The 26,809-nt window shown below is 46.7% G+C and overlaps 1 protein-coding gene across 1 annotated transcript in view; it reads right to left on the bottom strand.

The window, feature by feature from the left end:
• The window catches only part of KIAA2012 (KIAA2012 ortholog), a 102,903-nt gene that overhangs the window by 65,639 nt on the left and 10,455 nt on the right, over positions 1-26,809 (bottom strand). The window contains 10 exon segments of the mRNA XM_046019424.1: positions 3,518-3,628; positions 5,660-5,830; positions 9,341-9,466; positions 9,992-10,139; positions 10,141-10,161; positions 13,065-13,207; positions 13,837-14,020; positions 15,101-15,243; positions 18,863-19,018; positions 21,172-21,331. Coding sequence (XP_045875380.1) covers positions 3,518-3,628; positions 5,660-5,830; positions 9,341-9,466; positions 9,992-10,139; positions 10,141-10,161; positions 13,065-13,207; positions 13,837-14,020; positions 15,101-15,243; positions 18,863-19,018; positions 21,172-21,331 — 1,363 coding nt within the window.

The following is a 26,809-nucleotide window of genomic DNA, read 5'->3' as shown; positions in this document are numbered from 1 at the left end:
CAAATCTAGTGACCTTAGAACAATAAACCTTTATGATATCTCACACGGTTTCTGTGGGAATCTGGGAGTGGCTTTGGTGTGTGATTCTGGTGCGGAGTTTCTTGTGAGGCTGCTGTCCCCGTGGCAGACAGGACACAGCCTCTGAAGGTTTCCCCGGGGCTGGGAGCATCTCCTCTGGAGCTGGCTCATGCATAAACCTGGAGAGTTTATTCTAGCTGCTGGCGGGAGGTGTTACCGCCTTGCCATATGGACCTCTGCACCAGGCTGCTTGAATGGCCTCCTGACAGACAGGGTGGCCGGCTTTCCCCAGAGTGAGTAATGCAAGAGAGAGGGAGAGCGAGGAGGAAACCGCAGTGCCTCTTCTGACCGGGCGCAGAAGCCACACACTACCACTTCTGTCATACTCTACGTTTATTAGAAGTCGCTACGTCCAGTCTACACTCGAGGGAAGGAATATAGCTTCTCCCTGTTGCAGAGACAAGAGTCAAAGAATTTGCGGACATACTAGGAAAAAGTTATAAGAAGAAGGATGCTTAATTCAATGACCAAAACATAAGGAACTTATTTGGGGTAAACATCCGTTTAGGACAAGAACAAGCGCTACCTGGGAACTCTGAAAGAGATCAAGAATTTAAATTTACGTGAGATTTGAAGTCCCAGCCTGGATCGCAGGCACAGACATTGTGAACTTCTTGCAATAAAACACTTTTTTAAAAATATTTATTTATTTGAAAGAGAGAGAGGGCAAGAGAGAACATGCGCATGCTGAGGGAGAGGCAGAGGGAGAGAAAGAGAGAGAGAGAATCCTGAAGGAGACTCTCCGGTGGGTGCACAGTCCCATGGAGCTTGATCCCGGGACCCTGAGATCATGACCCAAGCCCGAATCAAGAGTCAGACACTCAACTGACTGAGCCACCCAGGTGGCCTGCAGTAAGACACTTCTGACTGAAAAAACTTCTGGAAGAAAACTTCTCTTGTGGCCACTCTGACTGGGAAGATGGGTGAAGGGTTTGACCAGCAATGCAGAGCGCATATCCACTGCTTTGACTTCAATCCTTCCAAGTGAAATTTTCCTTTCTTAAACCTTTTAATTTTCTAAGTGCTGCAACATCCCAATACGACCAAAAGGGTCAAATTCCAGCTCTAGCCTTTGCATCTTTTTTTTTTCCCCTTCTGAAGGTTTATATTCATTTCTCAAGGCTCTTTGGAAGTAAGACATCATGATCTAATTCCCTAAGAATTTATTTCCAAATAGATGTTGACAGAGTCTGAAAATCAAAGAAAGATCAGACAGATCATACTGTCTCCTTTACTCAAGACTTTTTTAAATTAAAAAAATAACCATTTATGATCCCCAAGGAACTTTCCTTTGTGGTACCTGGGGTGCTTGGTCAATTGACAAGTATTTCTCGGACATATGATAAAGATGAGAGGCTCTCCAGGACCCATGTAATATTTGGAACTCAACAGAAAACAGATGCAGATTGAAACAACAACCAAAAAAGTGGGATTGAGAGAGGGGAATGGGCTGAGGCAGTTGTATGAGAGGAGGTAGATTTGTTAAGGAAACTGTCCCAGGAAAGGTGAGTCCTTGCCTGGAGCTTAAAACCATGCTCAATATTTGTGGGCACTTGGGCAAAGGCTGGGAGGTAAGAGAAGGAAGCCTGAATGTTCGGGCCACCGGCAGGAGAAGAGGGGCCCGGATGTGATGGGAGACCAGACTGGAGGGCAGGGTCGGGGGAGTGGTCAAGACGGATCCGAGCAAACTGAGTTATGAAGAGTTTGGTGGAACTGGAGCAAATCCTTTGCAAGAGTTGACCCTTTTTTTCAGGATGCTGCTTCTCAAAAGGAAACAGAACAGCAACAAACCTCTCCTGTTCATAGATCCTCTTTGAGGCTAGGTATGGCCTATAGGGCCCTGTAGGGAAGGTGGGTTTGAGGTTCTGCCTTGACTTCCAGGGCACATTCCAGTCACCATCGAGACTGAAGACCCACCGATCGTATGTGGAGGAAAGGCTGGGGCGAGGCCAGTGACTGACTGACTGACGGACTGGTTGACTGATGGATTCACACCTTCAACAAGCTTACAGTGAGTGCTTTTAGGTTTGAGAGACAGGTAGGATTAAATACACTGTTCATAGGACTAGCACAAGATGGCAGGCAAGTCTCCGTTTATTCATCAGAAATTTCATTTCTCTCTTTCTTCCTTCAGTGTGCAAATTGTTGAAAGATTTTTTTCACTGAAAATCGATTGTGATCCTGCTGTGTATGTGTCAGGGGCTGTGTTGGGCGCTGGGAACCCCCAAATGACTGAAACATCCTATCGACGGCATGACAGACACCTTAAAGCCCGAATGTTTCCTTTTTCTGCTTCTGACTCTTGCTTTGCCAGAAGGGGGTTTATTTCCCCTGGAACAGAGTAGAAAAATGTGCAGCAGGTGAACAGAATCATGTGCTCTCTGGTTGTTAGCCCAGCTGTGTCACGCTGACAGGGGCCTCCACCTGTCCAAATCCTGCTTCCACCAAGTCGGAACCAAGCGATTTTTGTATTTATCCCATGAGATAATGCAGTTGGCTGTGACACTGAATTTGGAACCCAATGGCTTCTAGTTTCTGGAAACTCCTGTGCTAGGAAGCTACTTCCAGAGGAATAGACACAACACATAAACTGTAGCAATGGTCAAGAGACTTCTGGCCTCATCAAAGTAAGAGTTGATCCTCTCACTTTGGATGGGAGGACCACCCTTGGACATTGGGAGGGAGTGATCCAGAGTCCTCTGACACAGAGACGGATGGAGAGGACAAGCCAGGCCTACTCAGATCTCCTGGCTTTGAATCCATTCTCTTTTTATTAAGCCGGGGTGACCTAACCTACCATATGAGCGCAGATTTTAATCTGCCTCGCCAAGAGGCCTGCTGGGCGTACGTCTCACACACACACATCGTGGTGGATCCTGGGTGGTTGGTGCTCATCACCCTCTGACTTCACTTTTTTTTTTTTTCCTTTGCAAAATGGCTATTGCCCAGAGCCAGCATCTCTTCTCCAAAAAAGTAACATGCCAGAAGGTTTTGGGAAACTGCCTTGATAATCTGTCAGAAGCCAGATGATTCGCAGCAATGAACCCACGCATATAACAAGGGTACCTGATTGGATTACCAATTAGCCATCTCCATCTCTGGAGGGTGGTTGGAAACAAGCGAAAAGGCAGTGTTTAGTTTGGGCAGTTACCAAAAGGGCTTATCATTCTCATCAAGGCATCAGCGTGGCACATGAGACCTCCTCCAAGCCATTCGGCAGGAACTTCCCTCTCCAGATGCTCCAGCAAGAGCAAACTTGTCGTGCAAACATTGGGCTATTGTGTCTGAGCTACAGAGGCACCTCTGTGTCAGTGAGAGGGAAGAAACTGGCTGGCTTGCATCTGTTTTTAATGATGTCTCTGCTGCTGGGAAGTCTTGGAAGCTACAGGTAAAATATTCCCATGTATAAGTGAGGCTGGCCTGGAATGTATCATCTTACCTTTACCTGAAAGAGGCTCCTTGGTTTCAGTAGGCCCGGGGAGAAACTGGCAGATGTTTTGTTCATCTGGACCTGGCGAGAAGTGTCCCAGTGTGGGGTCTCTGGAATCTTCTTGAAAATAAGCACAAACATGGCCGGAGTTAGCATCGGCGCAGGGGAGGCTCCTCGAACACCCCATGGGGAGAAGCCAGTGTGCTCACGTGCTCGCCATCATTGTCATGGCCTTGACATTCATTCTTTGTTTTTTTTTTTTTTAAGATTTTATTTTATTTATTTGACAGAGAGAGAGAGATCACAAGTAGGCAGAGAGGCAGGCAGAGAGAGGGGGAAGCAGGCGCCCCGCCGAGCAGAGAGCCTGATGCAGGGCTTGATCCCAGGACCCTGAGATCATAACCTGATCCCAGGACCCTGAGATCATGACCTGAGCCGAAGACAGAGGTTCAACCCACTGAGCCACTCAGGCGCCCCGCTGGCATTCATTCTAATCCGATTCTCCCTTTAGAAAAATGTCCGGGCAGGAGTGTGTGTGTCTATTTGCTGTGGTTTGTCCTGGGCTCTTCAACCTCCCAGGAACAGGCTTGTTACTGACTGACTGTAGCTAAAGTTTGGTTCATTTGTATCAAATGTAATAGAGGATCCCTGCCAGGCAACTATAAAAGGGAGGGGGTTGTAAGAGAGAGGTTCTGCGCCAAAACAGTTTATAAATGAAAACGACGTCTTTGGAGAAGGAGAGAGAGAGAGAGAGAGAGAGTGTGTGTTGGGGGAAAAGGGGGCTTGAAGTTGATCATTTCGGTGGCAGAGAAGCTGCAAACACGTAATGGAGATACTGATCGATGTATTTAATTTGTGCTTACAAGGCTTCAACTATATATGCTTGGGGGAGCGGGGAGGGATGAGGGAAGAGGGAGGAGGGACAAAGGGACTGAAAGAGTGAGGCATCCCGTCCCTGAGTGAGCAGGAGGTAAAAATGAAAGATGCCGCACCCGCACCCGCTGTCTTTGTGGCTCTCAGTTCCCACGTGCCTCTCAGAGTGTGAGTTTCTCGCAGCCTCCAGTGTGATTCTGCCGTTAACAGAGACACTTTCTTCGCAGCGTCTGGTACCCAAACACACACCAGTCTCCATCCTCTGGTGTTCAGCCAGAGACAGTAGCCCTGCACTCCCATGAAGGAGGAACAGCTGGCTGGGCTGCCCCTTCCAGAAAGTGGTTCCACCCGTGTCCAGCACGGCACCTCCCCCAGGGCATTTCAGGGGGTGATTTGGACTCTAAGCCGTTTTTGCTTTATGAGCTGCCTTTAGTTCCCAGCCCCCGTGGAAGCAATGACTGCACTGTCTCTGCATTATTGCTCTTGTCGAAGCATCCCAGTCTCCTCCTAGACTGTCAGCTCTTAAGGATAAGAACTTTCAGTGGGCCTGTCACAGAGGAGGTGGATTTACTTTGCCTCGCCCTTCGAGAGAAATCCAGAGTCCTCCTCTCTCTGTGGACAGGCCTCAGGCTCTGCCCTGGGCTGGAGGGGGACTTCTCTCTGGGGACTTCTTCCTCTCAGCAGGGTCATGTCACCAGGCTCCCCGGCCCCTGGGAGGGTGTTGAGGATTGATTGCCTGGTAAACCCGGGAGCGTGTATCCCTGGTGAGCGCGGGGAGCTGTGTCATTGCACACCGCTGCCAGGAATGAGAAGAGCACAGAACAGCTTGACACTGCATGTTGCTGCAGCAAACTCTTAAAACATGTACTGACTCGGGGCACCTGGGTGGCTCAGTGGATTAAGCCGCTGCCTTCGGCTCAGGTCATGATCTCAGGGTCCTGGGATCGAGCCCCGCATCGGGCTCTCTGCTCAGCAGGGAGCCTGCTTCCTCCTCTCTCTCTGCCTGCCTCTCTGCCTACTTGTGATCTCTCTCTGTCAAATAAATAAATAAATAAAATCTTTAAAAAAAAAAAAACATGTACTGACTCTTAGGAATATGCATGGTGAACATTAATCCCAGACACTGTTGGAAACACTGCTGATTTCCCCCTTTTCAACGGGGCGGCTTTCAGACAGCTTGCTTCACAGCTGCTGTGTGGCCCTGCAGATGACTAAAGTGAGTCCAGAACCACAGACAAGCTGGGGGGGGGGACATCTGTGCCCCCCAAGCGTGATTACCTTGTCCTTCTGCTGGGAGTGCCCCCCCGGGCCTTCTCATATCCAAGGGACCCATGGAGTTGCTGTAGCTTGATGTCCTGGGACTGTCCAGGCCCCTCTGGCTCTCTGGACTTTTTCTTTCTTTAATCAGGGACAGTGGTGGGGTCACATTCTCGGGTAGACCGTCATCATCTTTCAAAGCAAAAGGAGAAAAACAAGTGGGAGAACTTCTGAATCAGCAAGAAGGAGAAAGAACCTTTTTTCTCTTTCTTTCTTTCTTTCTTTCTTTCTTTCTTTCTTTCTTTCTTTCTTGATGGCTCCTTGTGCTTAGGCTGGTTTATTTCACTCATTCCTAAGTTTGTCCCTCTTTTCTAGCCCTGCTAAGGAGTAGAGGCCAAGTGACTCCTTTCCACCACCAATGGAGGCCAAGGTGGCCGGAACAAGGATCCTTCAGTTGGGAGCTTCCAAGAACTGGGAGGACTTGAGTGGTGGTGGTGGTGGTTGTCATCTTGTCAATGGGCTCCTGAGAGAGAGAAAAAAGACTACAGAGGCTATGGGATACTTCTAGCCCCCCAAACAAAGGCTCAGACTAAGAAGACTCCAGCTTTAGAGCTCATGGGATTGTTGGCTACAGATCCAACCACAAAGCAATTTTTCTAAGCAGAGCCAATGATCACATGACTCCTCAAGGTCGTAAAGTACAAAGTAGCACCTTCCAGATGCTAGTTAGAGGGTAATGGGATTGATGAAAATGCACAAAGCACACCGTGCCCTCCACTTCTGTTCTTTCTCCGGTTCTTTTTCAAAATGAGTAGGGACTACTCCAGGAAGGGTGAAACCCAGTAATTTAAGTGATTGAGACCTTGTCTTCATCTCAGAGGGAGTGGTTTTTATTCCTATTCAACACACTGTTGCTGTTGTATTTAAAGGCTGGCTTCACACAGAATTTCAAAGTATCACGGGCTACTTATTTGTTGTAAAGGGAAATGGTATCTTTACAATGGAGAAATCTAGTAGACACTACCTTTAACTAAATAATGAATTTTAACATCCCATGTAATGAAACAAATGGTAACAAATGGAATAAATATGAAGGCATATTTCCTGTCTCTTGGTGTGATACGCTGAGAAAGATGTATCATGACCTACATACTGTTCTTGCCCAAAATGTTGGATCTGAATCTAATCACAAGGAAACGGACAAACAAAACCGAGCATCATTCTGAAAAACAACTGGCCTATCGTCTTCAAAAATGCTCATGTCATGAAAAACAAGGTTCTAAGGACATGGGACAGTTAAATACAATACATGAGCCTGAGTAGAATCCTGGATTGATTGGGGGGGGAAGGGGGGAGGAACCACAAGGAACATTATTGCTATAATTATGAAAATTGGAATATGGACTATATATTAAATAATAAAGTTTCTTGAGTGTGGTAATTGCACTGTGATTATGAGGGAGAAAATCAGTGCTCTTAGGAGATATGTGATGATAAGAGAAGAAATATACAAAGTCTGCAATTTAATCTCAAGGGTTTGGCAATAAAATATGTCTGGCGTGTGTGCATATCTAAAATCTGGTTTTATTTTTATGATACTAAAGGTATGATAATCCAGGGCTAAGCATGTAAATGGCTACATGCAGCCTCTGGCAATGGGATAGTCCCTGCTTGGTAGTTTTAGACGCCCTTGTCCCAGGAGTCTTCTTCTTTTTTCTTTTTTAATATTTACTTATTGGGGCACCTGGGTGGCTCAGTTGGTTAAGCATCTGCCTTTGGCACTGGTCATGATTCTGCGGTCCTGGGATCGAACCCAGGCTCCTTGCTCGGGCTACTTGTTGGGCTCCTTGCTCAGCGGGGAGCCTGCTTCTCCCCTTTGATTGTGATCTCTCTCTCTCTCTCTCTCATGTCCTCTCTCTCTAAGTAAATAAAACCTTTAAAAAAAATAAAGGTGCATTTATTTATTTTAGGTGGAGAGGAAGGAGAGGGGAAGAGGGAGAGAACAGATCAAGCAAACTCCGTGCTTGGGGGGGGGTGGCGGTGGTGGGGGGAGCCCGACATGGGGCTGTATCTTAGGACCCTGAGCTCAGGACCTGAGCCAAAACAAGAGTTACACGCCTAACTGACGGTCACCCAGCAGGCCTGCCCTGGAGTCTTTGTAAGAAAGACTACCATGCCTCTTCAGACTCTTCTTTGTGCATCTCTGACTAGGTTGGGTCACATACTGAACTAGCTAACACCAAGGTATCAGGGATTTCTTAGAGCAGCTTCCCCTTGGCAGGGTGGCGGAGGACGGACAAGCCCTAGCTCCGTGGTGGACACGGCCACTCAAAACAGGAGGAGAGCCGTGCGAAGCGAGGACACCAAAGATGAAATCCCTGGTGTTGCCATCGATCCCAGTAGCTCAGACCGTGCACTGGCCGTCGTGGTGCACAGATGGCAAGCTCCTTTCCTACATGTTCGCACAGAGTGACCCTTGCCTGAATTTGGATTTTTTTTTTTTTTGAGGAAACTTCAGTCTTTAGGATGATTAACTCTCACTTAAGAGATAGAGTAAACAAGCCCCTACCCCAGTTATCAAAGGAAGCTCTCAAAACTGAAACATCTCAAGAACATCCTGACCTGGGCTCATTGTTTTGTTTATTCTGGAAGACAGTATAGTGTAATGGGCGGGAGGACGGAGGCAGAAGGCCTGAGCTCCAGTCCCAGCTAGGTCACTTGTCGTTGTGTGACCTCAGACAAATTACTTATCTGTCAATTTTTTTTTCCAAGGATTTTATCCATTTATTTGAGAGATAGCGAGTGAGCACAAGCGGGGCAGGGGGTGGCCCAGCAGAGGGAGGGGTAGAAGCAGGCTCCCCACTGAGTCGGGAGCCCCACGTGGGGCTTGATCGCAGGACCACTGGATCATGACCTGAGCAGAAGGCAGACGCTTAACGGACTTAGCCACGCAGGCGCCCCAGGGCTTCAGTTCTCTGATCTGTGAAACGAAGGTAGGGTTGTTGTGAGGAGTACGTGAGAAAACCTGAGGATGATGCCTGGCACAGAAGGAGACTCTGTAAATAGAAATGTTCATCCTTCCACTTCTGATTACCATTGGTCAGATATCACGTAGCATTTGTCATATAGTCATTTTGCCCTTTGGGAAGGAGGTTCAGTTTTCTGAAAATGAGGGGCTTTCCAAAATCTGACCCCTTACTTCCAACCTATCAACACATTAAAAAATACACTTAGATACACTCATGTGTCTAGTTTCAAATGTCTATATGATGTTTTGAAAAATTGGAATGAAGTCTTTCATTGATATTATGACTTTTAACAAATAAATATGTATTCCTAAATTGATTAGAAATGGAATGTCATTGGTTGAAAACATAGGATAAACTATAAAGTATGCAGAAATGTTTAGTGAGCTGGGTGCTGTTTTAGGTCTACACCCAGAAACATTAGTAAGGGGTGATTCACTGAGTAAGTTGCATGGATTGGATGCTAAAGTGGTTTCATTATAGCACTTTGGCTAAGGCAGGAGCTGCCTGAATTAAGTCATCTTCAAGTGTCAGGGGAGGAACTAGCCTCCCTTCCAGCCTCCTTTTGCGTGGTTGAGGACTCTTGTGTGTCTTGCCTTGCTTCCCTTCGGGGTGAGAGTCCTGTGGGGCACTGGAGGGAATGGAGAGCTACCTTGACGTGAGAGCATGTCCCTACCTGTGCCCGCTGGGAGATGCACGGTTAACTCCCTTGGCTTTCCTAGGGATGCATGCTTCAGGGAAGGTTTCCAGAAAGTTCTGGACTTTTCTTCTGTTTCTGGTCCTGCCTCAGGGTGTGGGTCACCTAGGAGACAGGGAGAAAGCCAAGTTTTGTAGATGTCTGTGGTTTTTGCCAGCTGTCTCTTCTTCTGAAGGCCCGTCTCTCCCCCTCGGCCCCCATATGTGGTTTGGGTGGATCTGTGTCTACTCCCTGACTCTGGCGGTAGGCATGCGACTGAAGCCTGGCAAATGGGCACTCCTCACTGTCTGAGCTGCGGTGATTGGATCCAGGTTGGGCATACAAGCCACGTCTGGTCAATGAGAGGCAATTCTGGTACTTTCACAAGAGCTTGTAAGGGGCATATCCTTTTAAGAGGTTAGCGTGAAATGACAGGAGGCTGTCTTCACTACCATATGGGGACGCACGGATTTGACCGGAAGACATTTATTCTTTTTCTTCCTTTAAAAAACATGCTCTGAAGGGGATGACCCTGGAGAGGGTCACCTATGACTTAGGAAATGGTTACATTAGGGAGACCCCCCTCCCCCATCCCAGTGCTTACCGACCTGCCTGTGTTCCATGAGGAACACCCAAACACGGGGGACCTACCTCTTCGGTGTGGTTTTGCTTTTGGAGGGTGTTGGGGGTGGAAATGAATCTCCACCGGGAGGACGAAGAGCTCTGCTGGAGGTTCACTGGCTTTAAGTGCACTCCTCAGGGGGTCCAGGACTCTGGGCTGGTCCTCTGAGAGAGGGGGGTAACGTCAAAGCCTTTGGCACCTAGAGAAAAATGGTAAAACAAAACCAAACCCAACACGGCAGGTATTTAAAAACTGCTGCTTGCAGAGGACAAATGACATCTTCTTGTAAGTCTGGTGCCAGGTGCTGCGGGGGGGTGGGGTGGGGGGACGTAGACTTAGTACCCGTGGTGGAGAAGTGGAGCCAGCCGACCCGGCGGCCAGCTGTCTGATCAAAGCCCTGTCGCTCTGCTCTTTGGGAACCTGGCAATGCCCCTCCCTTAATCCAGCCTCTCACTCCCCTGAGAAGTATAAACGTGATAAATTCACCAGCCTTCAAGACAAACTCTAGTCTTTCTTTGTCTTGCAGCTGGGGAAATTAAGCCGAGATGGAATGATACAGCTGAGATTTCTGTGTACAGAGAGGGAAGAACCTCTATATATATTGCTAAGGGAAAAAAGCAAGGTACAGAACATTCTGCCCCCTTTTAGGGTAGAAAGGGCAGAAAGCAGGAATATGCATTTGTGCTTGCTTACTTTATGTAAACTCTCCGAGCCTCAAATTCGTTTTCTTTAAAACGGAAGTAATCCTATTTCCTACCTCATCAGGTTGCTGTGAGTAGTTAATGAACTAATTACATACAGTTACAATCATGTTTGGGATTAGAATTTTTCCTCTATTTCTTTGAGAGTAGACTCTCCTCTTATTAGGTTTAATGCCCAGTCTTGCCACTTGCAGGGTATCTAGACATTTCTACGTTTCTGCAGTATGAACAGAGCTGAAAATGAATCACCCCATGACAAAGGCAGCAACAACTTTAGCCCAGTTTTATTTGTGTCCAGAAAACCCTAATACGTGTGCGTGCGTGTGCATGTGTGTGTGCGTCCAGAGAGAAAGGGAGACGCAGAGAGGGAGAGAGACATTGGGGTAGTACTTAGAGCCTTCTCTTCCAGTTGTTCAAAAGTTGCTGAGGAGCGTGTGGATAGACATCTGAGGGTCTATCTCTTGGTTTTGGCTCAGCTTATTAACTAGGGTCTTGAGATCGAGCCCTGTGTCAGGCTCTGTGCTCAGCACAGAGTCTGCTTGGGTTTCTCTCTTGCTCTGCCTCTGTCCCTCCCCACCTCTCTCTCTCTCTCACACAAATAAAATAAATAAATCTTTAAAAAGCAAAAGTTGCTGGAAATTTCTCCTTTTAGTTTGCAGCTTTTAACACATGAACTTGGCTGTGTGAAATGTACATGTGTGCTGGGTTTCAAGAAGTTCAATTTCACGGAAGGAAAAATAAAAATATTTCTCAATTTTGTGTGTGTGTGTGTGTGTTCAAAGAGAAAAAAATGATCAGAAACACATGTAAGCATGTTTAGAGTTGAGTGAGGAAGGAAATTCCACCAAATATATGCAGGGTGATATTTATGATTTCAAGACATTAAGAGAGGCGCTTGGGTGGCTCAGTGGGTTAAAGCCTCTGCCTTTGGCTCAGGTCATGATCCCAGAGTCCTGGGATCGAGCCCCGCATCGGGCTCTCTGCTCCGTGGGGAGCCTGCTTCCTCCTCTCTTTCTCTCTGCCTGCCTCTCTGCCTTCTTGTGATCTCTGTCTGTCAAATAAATAAATAAAATCTTTAAAAAAAAAAGACATTAAGAAAATGATCTAGTCAAACACATGCACATAGGATCTTTATGTTCCTGGAGACTTTCACTGCCCGGGTGCCAGCTGCCCACCAGCTGCCCTTTCCTGAATACTGACCTTGTGCACGTTGTTTGACAAGGATTCCATTGAGAAATCCAGGTGGAAACCCAAATGATTTGTGTGAGGTATGATGACAAACCAATCCTTAATTTCTTTATTCTAATTAAAACTTTATAGAGTTTTGATATAGTAGAAAATATTGCCTTCCTGTGCTAACCCATATATATGGGTTGAAGGAAAGGACTCCTGTCTTCTGTGCCTGGCTTGGATCTGGGCTGACCTGGGGTATGGGATCGAGAGCTCTCCTCAGGCCAGCAGTAACTCTGGCAGATCACGCCTACTGTTTACTCCTGGTCCAAAGGAACCTCAGAAGACAGAGGCCCTTCTGATGTGGATGGGAAGGTTTTGATCAGGTTAGACACAGGAAATCTGAGAAAATCCTGAGCAGGTTGAAAAGAACCTCCCGCATTGGCATCAGGAGCACCTAGATGGCTCCTCCAACGCCATTTCGGAGGCTATGAGTCCCCACAGTGAACTAACATCGCTATTGTTCCCATTCCAAGACGAGATACTTTCACAGGAATGCATAATCTCATGTGATCCTTCCACCAGCCTGAGGTGGGCATTATCATCCGTGTGCACAGATGAGGTCAGTGAAGCTCAGAAGGGTGAGTGACCTGCTTGAGATCATGCAGCTGCTATGGGGCAGAACATTCCAGAACCCCTGATTGCTCCTGCTCAGCGCAGGTACCTTCAAACCACTGAAGACCTGCACAGAATTGCAAAGCAGGACAAGGCCAGAGACAGCTAGGAATATTCCTGAGGAGAGAAGGATACTTGACTTTTGGCTGGTCAAACTGCCAGATTTACTGTACATTTTCAAAGGTGACAGATCCTCAATTAAGCAAAACCATTGCTGGATTAAGATCACCAGCACTTTGAGTTTGAAGTGGGTCAATGGCTTGCAAGCTCAAATTCTGTCCTTACGTATTTACAGATAAGCCCCAGCCCCCTCATAGCACAAAGGACTCTGTTGCCGCCAACTGGGGCCGGGGGCGCAGTTGAAACTCCTTGTACTTCACTATTTTCAACATTTAGTAAATTATAACCGTTTTATTTCAGCTCCACATGGTGAGCTCAAGAGCGAGTAAGGCCAGTTCTCTGTTTGAGACATCCCTTTGAGTTGCCTCGTTCCCGGATTGAGATTAATCTTTGAAGGGCAAGCGCGCATGCGCACGTGCACACGCACACATACAACCTTTTTCTTCCTCGCTTCCCCAGCTGTGTTTTTCTCTGAGCCGGTAGCAGGTGCTAGAGGAGGGAAAAGGCATCTTTCAGCAGGAGGCTCCTGTAACAAGTGGCTGCTTCGGCCCTTATGGAGTTTTATATTCCCTTGTCTGTCTGTAGAAACGGGATGGGAATGAGAATTTATTAGTTGCAGGTATGAGAATGGACAGTCGACCTTCAACTTTTGTCACTTTTGGGTTACCAGGAGTAGAGGTAAGAACAGGCACTGAGACAGCCATGGCTTTAGCTGAGGCAGGTTCAGGGAGTCCTAATCTCATCACCTGGGTGGGGTTCTTGCTGGCAGTCAGGCGATGGAGAGAATTACAAGGCTAGTGTTAACAGTTAACTCATACTAAGTGCTAAATATAGGAAAAGAATGATACAAAGTATTTTCTCTCCAGTAATTTACCTAATCCCCAAAATAGTCTTAGGAAGGTATTATGTTATCCCCATTCTATAGGTGAGGAAACTGAGCCTAGGCAAGACCAAATAACGTGCTCAAGATCACAGCTAGAAAGTGGGATTAATTTACACCCAGGCAGTCTGATGGCAGAATGTGTGTGCTTGAGTACTGGGCAAGGAGGAAGCTGGCGGTCGTGTTGCCGCCTTCCGCCGGACTCGGGCTGTTACCTTCTAAGATGAGAGGCCCGAGGCAGTGACCCTGGGTGTGCCGCAGTGTTCTCAAATGAACTCTGCATGATTAGGGTTACCGAGATCAACAAGCAAGACGTTCGGCTTCTTACCGTTGAGATCCGCCTTTCGGTTGGGGAAGGCCCCTCCATAGAATGTAATGTGGGATTTGTCACTCAGGAGCCAAGAATGGTCGATGTGGGCATGTCCAAAGGCCCTTCGGGAGGTTTGCTGTATGTTTTCACTGTGGCTCTCCTTTGAAGTGTGTATACGGTAGTGATTCTCTATTGACGTGTCCTGGGGAAGGACAGATACACATCCTATAAACAGGCTCTCTGAAGAAACAGACCAGTTCAGTCAGACCTTGTGGCTAGACTCTCAGCTGCAAAGAAAAAATTTCTTTTGCAGCTTAGGAAGAAAAACAAGGTTGTAAGAGTATATTCTGTAATGCTATCTGTTATAATAAAACATTGTATTATCATGAGAGCAAGAATGACCTTTAGCCATGCCTGACATAGAGTTTTCTTTCTTTTTTTTCATATAGTGCTTTCCTGCAAGAAAATTTAAAAATCAAAACGAAGCTCTATGTCCTTGTCTTTATGCATTGTAAAATGTCTCTCCCTTTGCCCTTCTCCCCCGTGGTACCTCCCTTCTCCCCATCCAGCTCCCAGGGGCACGTGACTTTCTTGTCAGTCGAATGAGCTTAAAGAGAGGAGCATGTGTGGTCTATGTTGCTCGGAACCGCTGTCATCTTGTACACACACACACACACTCACACACACACACAGGCCTTAGAGTTTAGAAAGCACGTTTATATTCTAATGTATTTAATCCTCATAGTGGCCTAGGGTGTCTGTACGGTAACAGCTCCATTTTATGAAGGAGGGGATTCAGGCTTCTTTTAAGTTTCTTTATCACATTCACCACGACTTGTCAGATGCAAGACCCAAACCAAGCCTTTTCTAATTCTAAGGCCATGAGCTCTTTTCCCTAGAGAAGACTACAGCTGCCTAGATGGGGTGAAGAGTGGAGGGGGACCCTATGGTTAAGTAAGTTTGGAAAACCATGAGTTCAGGTTAAACCAGCTACTTAACCTATAGAACTTCCCCCAAATGGCCCATATTTAAGTGTGCCCTGTGACTATCAGGGAGGAGAACATGGTATGTAGCCTTTCCTAAGTGTATTTAGCCATGAACTTCTTTTTTTCTCATCGAGACTGCTGGCAGGGTTCCACACGTGACACTTTAGGAAACAGTGGTCCATGGGTTCGAAGTCCTCTTCCCTTCTCTGGAGGAACCCCAAGAAACGGTGAAGGGAGGGTAGATCCTCCTCTGAAGTCAAGAACCATGACAGAGGGGAGCTCATCAGAAATGGTACCTCTGCCTGGGTTTCAGCTTCCTGCCATGGCTGCTTCCTGAGTCTCGGCAAGTGAATCCCCTGACTGTCGTCGCTCTTGGCTCTGGAGCCCTGGTCCACACGTCCACTAGCCCCAGCTTCCCCTTCAGCCAGGCCCTGCTGCCCTGCAAAGGTGAACACGGGTCAGCCTTGTCAACCCAGAGATAGGCTGGTGCTATTAGCTGCTTCCAAGCTGCCTCCCTTCTTGCTCTTCTGAGCAAAAGTGTTGATCAATGCCCTTGTTCCTCTTCCCTCCTTATTTCTGTATTCCTGCTAGTGCCTTCACGGAAGTGGCAGCCAGGTCTATAGAACAAAACTGCACTAGGAATCAGGAGGCTTGGGACTGAGTCTTCATTTCTTGGACTCAGTTTCCTCATCTGTAAAATGGGGATACTGATTCCTTGCCCTTGCTGCCTCACAGAGTTGTCTGGAGCTCATACAGAATAATGAACGTGATGGCCCTTTGCAGACCGAGAGACAAGAGGATAACAGTGGTGTGATCGTGGAGGGCAGACCCGCATCCCTGCTCTGTCGTCACTGAGATGCTCAGGCGGAAACACTTGATTTCCTGGGCTGTCTGCTGGTTGTTTACTTGCGGAATGTGCTGTGATGGACGGCTGCTTCGCTCTCTGAACTTACCCTGTCTGTGCAACCCTCAGGAAGGATCTGAGTCAACAGATGACTCCAGCCGAGTTCACAAATCTTTCATCGGTGGGGTAAAGGGTCCCACAGCTATTTTCATCACTTACTCAAGGTAGATTTATTGCTGAAACGATCTGGCAAACCTTCCTTGTTTGGCGCTGCTTTAGCAACACCTTCTCTCTCGGCACGCTGTTCTGGGGAACAATATGGGACTGTCTTTCAACCAGGGGTTTCTGGAAGCTGTTCAGGGGCCCTGTATATGTTGGAACTCCAGACTTACAGAGGCTCCCAGCCAGCCTCGCCTTCTGTCTATACTCCCCAGTCCTCGTCATTCCCTGCGTCATTCCCTTCCTTGGTGTCATGGGTCCAAAGCCAGATGCCCACTTGTGAGGCTGCTCCTTCCCTTCAGCTCTCCTTCCTTTGCCCATTGGCTCCTGACTGTTTGGGGGTCTGAGCCAAAGCCAAGAATGTGGGTGGAGCAGAGGCAGACCAGGCTCAGGTTCAGAGGGGTCTGCTCAGGTTTTAGCGGCCCAGGGAAACCTGATGAGGCTTGGGGAACCCCTCAATCTGGGGAGGTCCAGGGCCACACTAGGCCTGCCCCAAGAGGACCACAGCACCATACAGGGTGTGGCGCTGAAGACCTTTCTATGTATTCTAGAATGATCCTTTGGGGCCATGCCAGACTTTGGGTCCATCCTTCTGGCCTGAGTCACCTGCATCTCTGAGAGCAGAGGAAGCAAAACTCTGGCAAGTGGCCACTCACTCCGAGGACAGCCACCTGCAGTAGACTGTCTGAGTTGGGACAGGAGGCACTGTGGGCAGGGGATATACAGAAGCCTTCTTCCCTTTGGCTGTATCCCAGGTAATACTGAATATATGACTCAATCTATTCAAGGGAAACCAAGATTTTTCTCAGGAAACATCATCTCTGGCTCATGAGTTTATGCTTAATAGAAACAGGTGTGCAAGCAAGGTATTGGAAGTTTCAGTAGTTGAAAGGCGACCATAAAACTTGGTCTCTGTGTCTCAAAATTTGGATTCAGATTACCCAAATAATGTGAAATGGAGTAGCAATTTAGAGGTCTTGGAGAGCTTTTTTACCTCTGCCCTCTTCTGTGATTTTTTTTTTTTTACAACGACCCAGAGAGGGCGGAAAGCAGATACCATTACTTCTGTTTGCAGATTAGCAAACTAAGGACCCAGGGAACATAAGTGTCATGACTAACATCTTAAAGTTGGGGAAATCTTTTATTTGCAGCCGGGACTTTTCCTACTTTTCCGAATAAAGTGTCTGGAAAAAAGAGGGAGGCCAAGGGGAGATGAAATTAAAACCAATAAAACCATCAGGATTCAAGTTATAAACTCTGAGCTATTTTTACTTCTTTGCAAATTTAACTTTTGGTCTTGGTGATCGTGAGCAATGAGGCATTGCAATTAGTAATTATGCTTAAATACACAAGGTAGGGAGGTCTGTACCCAGCATTTATTGAGTGCGTACTATGTGCCAGATATGGCGTTATCCCATTTAACTCCACCATCCAACCCTGTGAGGCAAAAGTGGGTGTGGTCATTCCCATTTTATACATGAGGAAACTGAAGCCCTGAGAGGTCACACTGCTTGGGATCTGGTGCTAAGGGTCACATGTTTAATTACAATTCTCTATGGCCTCTCTGTTTTCTTCCTGATTATTTCAGCCTGTGGCATGTGGCATTAATTTAGGGAATCACTTGAGCCCTTAGGTGTGCGGTGTTGATCTACTCCCCAAACGAAAGTACTGCAGTCCCCTGTCTCGTAGTTATAGACCCCAGGGCATCAAAATCCTAGGATATTAATTAGAGACAGTGGGATTTTTGAAGAGAGAGGACATAAGACAACGTCAAATGGGGTGTCACCTGGGGAAGGACAGAAGGTCCCAACACAGTAGCGTTACCTGGGCAAATTCACCCATTCCCAGGCCAAGAATGGCCCAGAAATTAGATCTTTTTAGTGTCCCAGAATCAACTGGTTTCAGAGACGTTGACCCACATTAGCAAAGTATATAGAGACTCTATAAGCCAGGGTATTAATTTACAAAGAGGAATACAATTGCCTGACCTGCATATTTCCTGTATATGAACTACATGTGGATCAGGTTATAACCAAAAGTCTCTGGTTCCAGAGTCAAGACTTAAGGGAGGTATTCGGCAGGAATGTTTAAGGAGAACATGCCACATTCTTCTCTGTTCACTGGATAGACCAGATAGTCTACTTATCCTGACCAAATCCTTTTCCAAGGACAAGACTTGGTTAGGCACTATCATTATTTCTGGAAAATTCCTTTTTTCATTTCAGAAAAAAAAATATATTATGTTGGGCTCTTGTTCTTCCCTTCTCTTTTCTCGAAAATCCTGGCACTAGCCAATGTCTTACTCTATGTGCATTAGTGCTACTCAATCATCTTTTCCTATCTCCCTTAGCAAAGGCAATTTTTGGCTCGCTTATTGCTTCAAGTTCCCAAGAATAATTTTGGTAAATAAAGTCTCCATAGTACTGAACAGCTTACAGACAATTCAGTAATCTTCTGTACAGTAAGGAGGCAGGTCTTATTAGGTTCATTACAGAGATGAGCAAACAGAAGCTCAAAGAGGTTAAGTGACTTGCTCGAGATCTTATATCTCGTAAGAGAGAGAACAGATATTGCTCCAAAACCTGGATTTTTTCTTATGATATTGCCCCAAACCACAGAATTAAAGAACGTTAGAGTAGGATAGGCCTAAGAAGTCTAAAATCTAGAGTCTAGACCTGTACTGTTTAATACAGTACCCAATAGCCACATGTGGCTGTTTACATGTAAATTAATCATAAGTAAGTAAAAATTAAAAAACTCAGTTTCACAGTCACACTTCCAACATTTCAAGTGCTCAATAGCCATATATGGCTAATGGCTACTAATTGGGCAGTACATATTATAGAATAATCCATCTTTGCAGAACATATGGTTGGATAGTGCTGGTCTAGACTCTAAAGACAATGAAACCCAGAATCCCCTTATTTTGAGTAACTCCATTTTAAAGTGTTAAAAACCTAAATGTTTGAGATCTGGTCATAAAATCAACATGTACCTTGTTCAAAAGATTTTCCTTGTTGAATCCAAAATGGAGGGAAGACAGGCAGGAGATGGTATTTTGGGGGTACACCTGAAAGATCCTGTTGTGGCCTGAGATTCTTTGGTACATTAAGTTGACTGTCCTGGAGCAGCACAGAATCCTTGATGTACCCTGAAGAGTAGGTCGGGAGTTATTGATAGAAATAGTGGTGCCAGTCCAGAGGTCTTGGAGATGACTACAAGGTTCCCCACTTACACTAGTCTTCGCTTTAGACATTGCCCGTTAAAGAAGACAACTAGAAGGTGGAGGGATTAAAACCATATAGAACCCACAGAGGGTTCTCTGTTCAGTGTCTTGGGTACTTCTGGTCCTGTGCCACGTGTGGGCTTCTTCCACTTCACCGTTTCCAAGAACTGGGTCTCCCTGGTGGAAGACTGGCTGCTTCTTTGGGGTTGGGTAGAAGACCCCTCCTGATTCAAGAGGAGAATTTGAAGGTTTCTCCTGGATGTATCCTACTTGGTTCTGAGGCCCCATGATTCTCAACTCAGTCATTCTACAAGTATTTACTGGGAGCTTACCACGGCTAGCATGGCCCCTTTTTAGAGGCACTAATAGTCCGTTGGAGAGACCAAGCTTTCCTGTGCTCAACTGTGTGGCCCCAAAGGTCAGTGTGATATAAGGTCAGAAAATAGGGAGCTCGATATTGGCTGGAGTTGTCAGAGAAGCATTTGTAGAAAATGTGGGCCTAAAGGGTCTGAAGGAGTTATCATAGGGGTGGAAAGATGGGACCGGAGAACATACACTAGCATCACGAGGGTAGTAAGCTCTGAGATGTGAGCTCTCTGGTGGAGGCCACTGGGCCAATGGTGTCATACCACAGTGTTGCTGTTGCCTCTCCAGCTTGAAGGTCTCCCCGTCAAGAGGTACACTGGTGATGAATTATGGCAAGGGGCCCAAGAATGCACATATACACGGATCCTTTCTTAAACTACACATTGTGGCCATATGACTTCCAAAAAGGGGTCTGAGACATGTTTTGATGTTAAGTGGGATTCTTGTCCTTGACAATGTTGGGCCTAGGCTATGGGGCCGTGGTCTGCTGTGTCCTCTGCCCCACCCAGTGATAAATATATCTTTGGTTAAGGGGCTCTTTCTCACAAGTGTTAAATAATGGAACTGCCTGTAATGCTGGGCCTGCCATGAAGGTAAAACCAATTACTGGACAAACCCACATCTCATTTTCCTTCAGTCATCACTTCCTGGGGAGAGAGCTGTTTTCTCTCCCTTCCCAAGGTAAACCTATAAAGCAAGAAGCAAGTCAGTCTTCCTTTGGTCCTGTCTGTTTGTGCTGAAGAAATGGCAAACACCCAATGGGCACTGGCAAGTCCTATTTCTCACTCCTCTCATCCCCAACAGGTTTGCCAAATAAAATATAGGATGTCCAGTTAAAGTTGGATTTTAGAAAAAATTGGATTTCAGATAAACAATGAATACTTTTTTTTTAGCAAAAATATGTACCAAATATTGCAAGTTTAACTCTCTGTGTCTATATGTGTCTGTGTATAGAGTATATACCTCACGCACACTCTCTGTGGAAGAAACCCACATGGGGCACGATGTCTATGTATCTGTATGTCTGCGTGGGTCCCTGTGTATATGCGCTCAACCTGGCACCTTGAATCCCCAACAGTTTCCTGTTTTCGTTTTTAAACCTTTACAGAGTCCGTTTGGGTTCTCTGTTCAGCAGAAGGGCATCCATCTCCTCGGTGGGTGGTATTGGGGAGCTGCCATCTTTAATAAGAGGAGGCCTAACATTCCCACTTCCTGGAGCTGAGATCACCTCAGAAAGGCAACTAGGGAGTGTTGGGGTGAATGTAGGAGCTGGGCGGGCGTGGGGAGGATTTGTCTTCTGGGCCCAGCTCTGCTTTTGACTGAATGGCTTTGGATAAATTACTTTGCCCTCTCTCCCTCAGCCTCCTTTTCCTTATCTTGTAGAAGAGAGGGATTGATCTGGAGGACCCGAAGTCTCTTGGTGGGGAAGGTTGGGAAGAAAGTTCTGCTTGGGATGTGGGCTGTGAAGGTCCTGAGAAGAGCTAGAGAGAAGGCAAGACTTCAGGCTGTATGTTCCTCTGCAAATGTGGGAGAGGACAAAAGGCAAAAGGTATGACAGAGGCTCTCCGCTCCTAAGCTGAAGCACCTTTGTCTATCTCATGCAGAACTGGACCTGAAATTCTAGTGTTTCAGGACTTGATGGAAAATACTGTCACATCAGAATTCAAGGCAGGGCATCTCAGCGTGTATGTCCTCCCATCGCCCCCACTGACCTGCACACTGGAGCCTGTACATGGTGCCAGGGGGCCATGTCCGCAAGAGGCCTCGGAGGTATCTCTTGGCTGAATACCCAGGCTGCATCTGCCGTTGGCCCTGGCTCTCTGGTTGGCTTCGGAAATGGAGGTACGGTTGCCAGGCTCTGTCCTGTTCCCTCTGTGGGGACACCAGTCAGGAAACAGCACGGCTGCTGAGTCCTGAGCCTCCCAGTGATACACTCTGGTTAGCATAATCCTCATCAGTAATCTGGGAGACTCCTGGAAGGTGCCTAAAGGCACCCGAAACAGATGTCTCAGCCAATAGACATAAACCAAGAGCCCACAGAGCAAAGCTCTGAAAGCCCGCTGCAGATTTGCAGTTGGAAAGAGAAGGACAAATGAGACATTCCAGACCCCGTCTTGAGACAAAGCATCAGAAAAGAATAAGAGCCTCAAAGAAAACACATTACTTAGTTCAGGTGGTGGAAATCATTTTAGTACCTGAAAAAGTGGTCCCATAGGGCAGTGGGAAAGTCAGCTCAACAAGTCAGCATTGCCTGTCGATGTTTACAGTATGAATAATGGGACAGACAGACTATGTTCATGTTACTGGGAAGCCTGGCACTCTGGAAATATCTGGCTCTGCTGCCTTTCATGGCAGCCCAGGAGAATTTTCTGGGAACCTACCAGTCAAAGTCAGTTCCACTGTGCAAGACTCACGGGAAATAAATGAGAATAAGAACATGTTACACTTAGGTGGGGATATATATTCTACAAAGAACTTTCACCTCATTATAATCCTTTAATGTGGGCGAGTTAATACTATAATTACTCGAGTGATGCAGAACTCTCTTAGGATGATCAGTTAAGGACAAGAACCACAAACATGAGGACTTGGGTTGACATTTGTCCGCCTCCCCCCTGTCCATGGTGGACATCACCAATCAATCATGGCTTTCTTGACTGTTGAACAGATTGTGATTTCAGAGTCCTTCTCCTACAGAATTTTTAAAAAATATTTATTTATTTACTTGAGAGAGAGAGAATGTGCGTGGGTGAAGGGCAGAGGGAGAGAGAGAATCCCAAGCCGGTTTGGTCCTGAGTGTGGATCCTGACACAGGACTTGATTTTCATGACCCTGAGATCCTACCTGAGCTGAAACCAAGAATTGGACGCTGAACCAACGGAGCCACCCAGGCACTCCATTCTCGTACAGATTTTTAAAAAACCGAGACATCATTTATATATCATAACATGCACAAAGCTAAAATGTTTAGTTTAATAAAAATCTGACAATTGTATACACCTTTGTAGCCACCACACAAAACAAGATATAGCCCAGAAAGTTCCCTCATGCTGGTCAGTTTCTCCCCACCCATCAGGGAATCACGTCAGATGAGGTCAGTAAATCACAGGCCTGGGTTAATTTGCCATATCCTGCCAGAATTTACCAAAGAAGAATGGTTAAGTTTTAGAAAGTAAAGGAAAAATACGATGGGAATATAGAACCTGCTTGATGTGGAGAGAAAGACCTTAGGTTTTGGGTTCTTGTTCTGTGGAAAAAATCTGTGGTTTGCTCCCCTTCTGATGTATTCAGGATATCAAAATGCCACAGAAGGACAGCCTACAGCTGTAGCTGAAGAGTCAAGACCACCAGAGACTCTTCTTCAGCAAAAAGAGGGCTGGGAAGCCAAAGTCCATAGGGCAAGAGAATATATCTGCTGGGGAGAGAGAAACAGGTACCCAGGATAGATATTCATTCATTCATTCATTCGCTCATTCATTCATACATTCAAGTATTCATTCATATAATGCGTCCAACAATATGCCGGGCACTGGAGGAGAAGGGACAAATAAGACAGATGGAGAAGAAAGAATTACAGGGAAGGCAGTGGAAGCAAAGTGACTCAAGTTCTCTCTCTCTTCATTTGTTCATTTGGTAATCAAACAAACATTGGTAATCTTTCCTCAGCATCTTCTAAGTGCTCGGCACTGTGGTAAGTCATCCAATAGGAAGCCATTAAATCAAAGGCCTTTTCTGGGTGACTCGGAGCTTCCTTCCCTCCCTGTAAATCTTCGCTTCCAGACTTTTCTCTGAATGCAACAATACCAAGCTTCATCTGAGACGCTGTAGTCCCCACGCAGACGGCATGATCTACTGGTTGATCTGGACAAGAGCCCAGTCGTGGGTATTTCTGCAGTATGAGGCTGGTTCTGCAGCTCTACTGGGCAACGTGCGAAATGGGCAGGGAGCTGCCGAGAAGAGTCAGGAAGTCCTTTGTCCTGGAATTTGGGGGTATCTAGACACATTTTTTAAAAAATTATTTATTTATTTATTTGACAGAGAAAGAGATCACAAGTAGGCATAGAGGCAGGCAGAGAGAGAGGGGGAAGCAGGCTCCCTGCTGAGCAGAAAGCCCGATGCGGGGCTCCATCTCAGGACCCTGGGATCATGACCTGAGCCGAAGGCAGAGGCTTTAACCCACTGAGCCACCCAGGCGCCCCTAGACCATTTTTGCCTGTAGTTTGAAAGCTGATCTTGGTCTCTGAATTAGTTTCCTATTGGTGCTTTGTTTTCTTTTAAAAAAGATTTTATTTAGGGGCGCCTGGGTGGCTCAGTGGGTTAAAGCCTCTGCCTTAGGCTCAGGTCATGATCCCAGGGTCCTGGGATCGAGCCCCGCATCGGGCTCTCTACTCCGCGGGGAGCCTGCTTCCTCCTCTCTCTCTGCCTGCCTCTCTGCCTAGTTGTGATTTCTCTCTGTCAAATTAATAAAATATTTTTTAAAAAAAGATTTTATTTATTTGAGAACGAGAGTGAGAGCAAAGAGAGAGAGCACACGCAGGGCAAGGGGCAGTGGGAGAGGGGGAAGCAGGCTCCCCGCTGAGCAGAGACACCCCCCCTCCCCCGCCCCCACAGTGTGGGGCTTGATCCCAGGACTCTCGGATCATGACCTGAGCCGAAGGCAGACACTTAACCGACTGAGCCATCCAGGTGTCCCCAGTTTCCTATTGCTTTGACAAATTACCATATACTAAGTGGCTTTAAACAATAAACATTTATGATCTTATAGTTCTGGAAGTCAGAAGTTTAAAATGGATCTCACTGGGCTAGCATCAAGGTGTTGACAGGGCTGTGTTCTTTCTGGACACTCTAGAGGATAATCTGTTTCTTGGCGTTTTCCAGTCCCTAGAGGCTGCCTGCATTCCTTGCTTGTAAACCCCTCGTCCATCTTTAAAACCAGCAAAACAGGGCTAAGTCCTTCTCATGCTGCTATCTCTCTGGTTCTCCCTTTCAGTTCTTTCTAACACTTTTAAGGATCCTTGGGATGCATTAACCTGCCCAGATAATCCAGGATAATCTCTTTTCTAAAAATTAAGATTTTTTTTTAAATTAAGATTTATTTATTTATTTATTTGAGAGAGAAAGAGAGTGCATGCTTATGAGCAGGAGGAGGGGCAGCGGGAGAAGGAAGGGGAAGCCAACTTCCCACTGAGCACAGAGCCTGAGGTGGGCCTGAGTCCCACGACCCTGAGATCATGACTTGACTTGAATCCAAGAGTCAGAGGCTCAACCAACTGAGCCACCCAGGCACCCCAATAATCTCTTTGTTTCAAGGCCATCTGATTAGTAACCTTAATTCCATCTGCAACCTTTATTTTCCTTTGCCATTTAACCTAATATATTCCAGGGATTAGGACATAGACATCTTCAGGAGTCATGATTCTGCCTGCCACAGTTTCTCTTAAGTTTTTTCTAGTTTTCTGGTTTCTCTTAGTTATTTCTCAAATCATGACTATGAAGTTTCTTAATAGATCTCACATGTCATTGATGCACTGAGAGAGAGGCCCAAGGCCTGCTTAGAGCTACCGAGAAGACCAGGCAGGGTTAAACCTATTCAGTCATTTCCGAGGTGTAGAATATGTTAAGTAGAAAAAAGCCAGATTCAAGAGAGAATGTAAAATACAATTACAATCTCATAAAAGTATATTTTATAAATGTATAATCATGATGGAAAAACTGGAAGAAAATATATTAAAATTCTAATAACAGTGGTAATAGAGTCTTGGGCATAAAGTTACAGTTAGTTTTTTTTTTTTTTGCCTTTCTTTTTTGAAATTAAAAATCCAATAATATGGTTAGATGATATTAATATATGGAAAACACGTTAAAAATTAATTTATTTTATTACACCCATCCTCCTCTCAATTCCTTCCCTAACATGAACCTGGACCTCGAACGACCAGAAGTTTCTTTAAAACCTAAAAGGAGACAGAAGGGAGCCGGGAAGGGAGTTTCTGGAAGGGGGAAATAAGTGACAGCAGGAGGCTGGCTTCTCAGGCCTGCCTTGGCTTTGCCAATCAATTCCAGCTTTTGGTTTCTTCTGAAATGAGTAATTAGTGCACAGCGCAGCCTGTGGTCCCCACTCTACCAGAGTGCTTCCTTTAATAAGGGACTTTCTCGGGGTCCCGAGACTGGGACCCACCCACTGGGTGGCTCAGTGGGTTAAAGCCTCTGCCTTCAGCTCAGGTCATGATCCCAGAGTCCTGGGATCGAGCCCTGCATGGGGCTCTCTGCTCGGCGGGGAGCCTGCTTCCTCCTGTCTCTCTCTCTCTGCCTGCCTCTCTGCCTACTTGTGATCTCTCTCTGTCAAATAAATAAATAAATAAAATCTTTAATTAAAAAAAAACAAAACGGGACTTTCTCTGGCCAGCCATGTTGCGGTGCCCGCCAGGCCTCTGTATGCAGAGGAGCAGAGCAGACCCCAAGTGCCTTCCCCACCCCCCGCCCCCGCCGAGCACTGGCTGTCATGTCCACCCTGCCCCAGTGCTGGCCACTGAGGGTTTCCAGAGAATGGAAGGAGCCACTGCAGGCTGCTCAGCAGATACGGGGCGGCAGGGTGCCAAGCCCAGACAACCAGCTGCCATCTCACCACAGACGGTGGCCGGCCTTTGCGTGCGGGGGTTGACAGAGGGGTGAAGAGAGAAGTCCAGAAATCCCAAGACCAACAGACCAAACCCTGCACAATCTGAGCCCACCCACGTCCCCAGGTCCATTTCCGGCTCAGAGTCCAACCTGCCTCATTGCCCCGACTTTCTTCCGCTGGTTCTCCCCTCTAGGCCTTCCCTTACCTAGGACTGGGAGGTTTCTCTCCACTTATTTGTACCCTAAGACTCGGCTCAAATTCTACCTCCTCCAAGACGTAGTCACTTTAATCGGGTCTTTGCACACCCCAGCTGGGTAGAGGTTATAGCCTTTCCCTGTCACACCCTGACAGCTAACATGTTCGTGCAACAACGATGTGTTGAGCCTCTGATGTAGGTCAGACACTATTCTAGGCACTGACTAGTTAAAAACCCCTCAAGATGCTGGCGCATTTGAATCGAAATCCCCAAAATGCCTGTCCTTCCCTGCTGAACACCTGGCTCTTGAACTGCCTGCTTCCATCAGAAGTTCTTCTCTGAGGAGGAACACAGCTGCCTCCTGTTCTGCAGTCAGGCTTGCGGGAGCCAGTGTGCTCTGGCAAAGGCCAAGTTTTCCCACAGAGACTGACCACCCATTGTTGTCGCACCTGTGCGGGTCTGACGGGAGCCAGCCGTGGAGACACTAGGGATGTGCCGCTGGGGTACAAGTAGGGGTGTAATGGGAACGGAGAGA

This window comes from Meles meles, chromosome 9 (assembly GCF_922984935.1).
Source record: "Meles meles chromosome 9, mMelMel3.1 paternal haplotype, whole genome shotgun sequence".
NCBI classification, from domain to species: Eukaryota; Metazoa; Chordata; class Mammalia; order Carnivora; family Mustelidae; genus Meles; species Meles meles.
This window is presented reverse-complemented; position numbering and strand designations above follow the sequence as displayed.